The sequence below is a fragment of the Piliocolobus tephrosceles genome, chromosome 6, assembly GCF_002776525.5.
Source record: "Piliocolobus tephrosceles isolate RC106 chromosome 6, ASM277652v3, whole genome shotgun sequence".
Classification (NCBI taxonomy): domain Eukaryota; kingdom Metazoa; phylum Chordata; class Mammalia; order Primates; family Cercopithecidae; genus Piliocolobus; species Piliocolobus tephrosceles.
The window spans coordinates 654,164-659,153 of record NC_045439.1 but is presented as its reverse complement, the minus strand read 5'-3'; the positions used below and the strand labels follow the sequence as shown (position 1 = coordinate 659,153).

At 60.5% G+C, this 4,990-nt stretch overlaps 1 protein-coding gene across 7 annotated transcripts in view; it reads right to left on the bottom strand.

Annotated features, from left to right (window-relative positions):
- BRF1 (BRF1 RNA polymerase III transcription initiation factor subunit) overlaps window positions 1-4,990 on the bottom strand; it is a 78,613-nt gene that overhangs the window by 6,818 nt on the left and 66,805 nt on the right. For 5 of the 7 annotated variants that reach the window (XM_026447504.1, XM_026447505.1, XM_026447508.1 and 2 more), the window contains 3 exons: window positions 4,028-4,175; window positions 3,875-3,930; window positions 1,981-2,237 (listed from right to left, as the gene is read on the bottom strand). In XM_026447504.1, coding sequence (XP_026303289.1) covers window positions 1,981-2,237; window positions 3,875-3,930; window positions 4,028-4,175 — 461 coding nt within the window. The remainder of the gene's footprint in view (window positions 1-1,980; window positions 2,238-3,874; window positions 3,931-4,027; window positions 4,176-4,990) is intronic. The other 2 variants (XM_026447506.1, XM_026447507.1) reach the window with 1 other exon arrangement.

Genomic DNA, 4,990 nt, shown 5'->3' with positions numbered 1-4,990 from the left:
TATACATACATGCACACACACTGCATGCACACACACACTGCATGCACGCACAGGCACACACGCACACACTGCATGCACACATAGGTACACACACACTGCATAGACACATGCACACACACACGCATACACACTGCATACACAGGCACACGTGCACACACACTGCATACACAGGCACACGTGCACACACACTGCATACACAGACACACACATGTACACACACACTGCATACACACAGGCACATATGTGCACACACACTGCATACAGGCACAGGTGCACACACACACTGCATGCATAGGCACACATGCACACATACACTGTACAGGCACACACGCATACACTACACAGACACAGGCACACACTGCATGCACACACACACCGGCATACACGCACTGCATGTACTATGTGTATACAGACGCACACACACACAGAGAGACACACATGCACACCGAGGCCTTGTCTGGGCCAGCTGGTCAGATGTGACAGAGGGGACTGTGAACTCTAACCAGGCACCAGAATCACCCAACTGGGACAGGACCCCCGTCCCCGCTAGCGCTGACAGAGACTGGCTGGGCAGGCAGCGGACACTGAGACTCAGGCCTCAGATCCGACCTGAGAGTGCTCGGGCACAGGGGAACCAAGCCATGGACCTGCCCTGACTTCACCTCTGCCCCACTGACCTCCTACACATGCCAGGAGCTGTGCTAGGAATGCATGCCCAGAGGGCCACTGCATGGCTGATGTGGAGGAGGCCGCTCATGCGGCCCTCCTAAGGGGCTGAGAAGCACCAGCCTGCAAGGAGGTCAGGCTCCCTCACAGAGCAGCACCTGGGCACCGTGGGGCAGGGGCGGGGCAGGCCCATAGCACAGCCAACTCTCACAGGGTGGAGTGGCCGGCCAAGCAGCTCAAAAGGCCAAGGAGAAACCACCGCAAACAACAGGAGGCCCTGACGGGACTGCCGAGGCTCAGCACTGCCCCACGGGGGAAGCAGCTGGAGACAGCGCAAGAGATCCCAAGGAGCAGTAGGACCAGCAGACGCTCCCAGCCCAGAGACTCGGTGGGGTGGAGTGAAGGTCGGAACCACTACAGGATGGACCCAGAAGCTAAGCCGCCGATCCCATCTCCACTGCCAGGAGGTCACATGGACTAGCCACGGGCCCCAAAGACGCAGCAGGTAAGCCCAGCTGCACGTGGCCTCGTGTCTGTTTGTCGTGCCTTCCGACAAACAGACCTAAAATCACTTATTGCATATTCCTCCGTAAGCCACATAGCCCTAGTAATTGTAGCTTCCCTCATTCAAACCCCCTGAAGCTTCACTGGCGCAATTATCCTTATAATCGCCCATGGACTCACTTCATCTATATTATTCTGCCTAGCAAATTCAAATTACGAACGAACCCACAGCCGCATTAGGAGACCCTGCAGCCGCCACCCAGAGGCAAGCCGTGCACGGAGGTCGAGCCACTCCAAGGCGACCCTGCATGGAGCTGCAGAGCCTCGTGACCCTGTGCGCGGAAGCCAGCACATCCCGCCTTTGACAGTCCCTCAGCCACATTCTCCACCTACATCCTCCTTCCTCAGCAGTGCGCTGCTCTCACCCACCACCTCGGCAGAGACAGCAATGCAGCCTGGGTGCGCAGAGCAGGCACAGGGCGGCAGGGCTGGGGGCTCTTCTTCCTGAACCCAGGCTGGAGAAGGGGCCGACCCCACTGAATGTCCCATCCCCTCCTTGGGACAAAACAGAGCCTAGGCTGCAGGACCCCTCTGACGGCCTGTACTGCTCATCGGGTCACAGCCCGCCAGGCCAAGGACACCATCAATGCACCGGAGACGGCCACCGGTCCCCAGCATGCAGGTGGCAAATGCCACTCCAGGTACTTCTGTGGCCCCGGCTGGCCCCTGGCAGCTCCAGGACCCGAAGCCATGGGCCTCTGTCTGCCCTGGGCTCCTGCCCTAACCCAGCCACACAGGACAGGATGGTACCTTTTCCCCACACTGGTCACAGGGTCAGCCCCACTTCTGCTGGCCGGCGTTCTCCTTCGTGACAGCTTCCTGGCACTGGCGCTGTGCTCGGGCTGCGCATCCTCCTTGTGCGGGCTGCCCCCGCCAGCACTGCTGAGGCCCCGGAGCACGCTGTAGTTGATCTTGCTGGAGATCTTCTTCTGCTCCAGCATCTTCTCAATGGCCTCCCTGGCGGTACTGGCCTGAATTGGCTCCCGTCGCTTGCAAGACTTCTTGGGCTTGAGAGAAACACGCAAGAATGCCTCCCGTGAGTCACGCCCACTGCACTCAACCACCAGGGACTCCATGTGAGGCCAGGAGTGCAGGCCCTCAGAAGGGCTGCTCCTGCCTCCTCCTCCCAGAATGTAGGCCAGCCTGCTGCTCTCTGGGCCTGCCCATGTCAAATCCTGCCCTCCTAGGTGAGTGGGGCACGTGGGCTGGCATGGGTGCTGGCAGGGCCTCCAGACAGCACCAGCAGCAAATGTGCCACATGTACATGGCAGGGCGACGAGCTGCTGCACTGTGAGGGCCACAGCAGAGAGGATACTCAGTGAAGACAGACAATCTGCCCCAGCACGGCAGCCCAGGCCAAAGACAGACAATGGCCGGGCACGGTGGCTCATGCCTGTAATCCCAGCACTTTGGGAGGCTGAGGCGGGCGGATCACAAGGTCAGGAGATCAAGACCATCCTGGCTAACATGGTGAAACCCCGTCTCTACTAAAAAATACAAAAAACTAGCCGGGCGAGGTGGCGGGCGCCTGTAGTCTCAGCTACTCTGGAGGCTGAGGCAGGAGAATGGTGTAAACCCGGGAGGCGGAGCTTGCAGTGAGCTGAGAACCGGCCACTGCACTCCAGCCCGGGCGACAGAGCGAGACTCCGCCTCAAACAAAAAAAAAAAAAAAAAAATTAGCCACGCATGGTGGCGGGCGCCTGTAGTCCCAGCTACTCAGGAGGCTGAGGCACGAGAATGGCGTAAACCCGGGAGGCGGAGCTTGCAGTGAGCCAAGATCACACCACTGCACTCCAGCCTGGGCGACAGAGCGAGACTCTGCCTCAGACAAAAAAAAAAAGACAGACAGACAATCCGTCCCAGCACTGCGGCCCAGGTCAAAGGCCCCAGCTGCCCGAAGACCCTGGATCTCATTCTAGGAGCTGGAGCCACAGACCACTTCAGGGCAATCAGCCTGCACCACCCCTGCTGCCCTCCCTGCATGACAATCTTCCCACGTGGCCCAGCAAGGCCTGGGACGTGCTGTTGGGTGGGGCGGAGTGCTTAGGTTCCTAACTCCCTGACCACAAGCTCCCCGGGTCCTCCTGAGTGGGTAGGCCCCACATCCGCCCTCCCAGACACCTACAGCTTGGTCCGAGGGACCCCAGTCTCACAGGCAGGGAACTGGCTCCCTGTGTTTTCTCCTGCTCAGTCACTCAGAGGCTCAACCACTGCTGACTGCACCATGAGACTGAAGGCACGTTCCACCCTGGAGTAAGCCAGCTGAGCCAAGTCACCACGACGACTACAAGGCAGGGAGGCATTACAGTCAGACCTTCCCAGGCTATTAGAAGAGCAAACGCCGGTTACACAGGCAGGAACCCCAGCATCCAGCCCCGAGGCCCGACACAGTCTGCCCTGGTGCTGCGTCCAGAGGGTCACCCCAAGGCTGAGCACACACCGTCCAAGGTGAAGCCGACGGCTGGGCGCCTGTGGCCAGCATGGGGCAGGACCTGCGGGTTAGGGACATCGGTCTGGGGTCCAGAGCACATGGCCTCCAGCTGTCTACCCTGGCTCACACGGGGAACGGACATTCCAGAGACATTTGCCCCCCCGTAACCTGGACACCCCCAAGAAGGCCAGGCCCAGCGTCACAGGCGCCCACCTTGTGCTCCTTGTAGATGCCAAGCTCCTTCTCTTTGGCTATTCTTGCTTCTTTTTCTAAAAGTTCAGAAAAGGGGCTGGTGTCACTGAGGGCCCACGCCCCAGGCCTGCGGACTGTGCATCCTGCGTGTGAGTGCGGGCGGGTGGCGCTTACCCCTCTGTTCCCGCAGGTACTCGGCGTTCTCCCTCATCCACAGCTCGGCCTTCACGCGGGCTTCCGACTCATTCAGGATGTACTGGGCGAGCACAGGGAAGTGGGGCTGGCTTTTAGCCTTCGCGCACCAGGGCATGCTAAGGTCGTGCTGACCAGCGGGAAGTATTTCCCCCGTTAGAGGAAGGGGAACCAGGGCCAGCCTCTATTTAGTGCGGAGCCTGGGCTGAGGTCTCCCCGCTCGGGGTGAGTTGGGGACCTGCTGCACCTCTGCCTGTCCCAAGGCCAACCAAGCAGGCCACACCTGTGAGACCCTCTAGGGCAGCCTGCAGGCCCCGCCGACACCAGGACCCTGGCCAGCCAGAGCGCAGGCTACAGGTCCCCACAAAGGGACCAAGTGAGGGTGAGAGCCACCCACTCAGGAGCAGATGGGCCAGGCTGGAGGGGTCTGAGGCACCACGTGGCCATGAAATCAGGAAAGAAGACTTCCTGCCTGACAGAGGGCAAGTATGTTGAGATAAACTGCAAAGAGCTGGTCCCAATGGCTGGAACCCCTGAGGTCTGGGGACACACAGTGCACGTGGAGTCAGTGGGTACCCTCTTGTGTCTGGAGACCCCCTCGATGGGCTGACCCTGGGGCCACTTGTGCGATCTGTGCTTGCCACAGTCTACATGCCCAGAGGGCCGCAAGGGCCAGGTGCAAACTGGGGGCCTCCTGACAGGCCGCCCTGGAGCCAACACTGGACAGGAGAGTGTCTGGGGGTGGGTCCTGGGAACAGTGGCTAGAAGGCCAGGAGCCCACTTCACCCAGCGGGGTGGGCACTGGGCAGGGGAGATGGCCAACCCTGCCTGGCCACTCAGGGCTCCTTGGGCTGCAGTGCTCTCCCAAGCCTGGCCCCTCCCGGGAAGGGGTGCTGCCGCTCACCCTGTCAATCCCAAGCCTGGCCCTCCCGGGAAGGGCTGCTG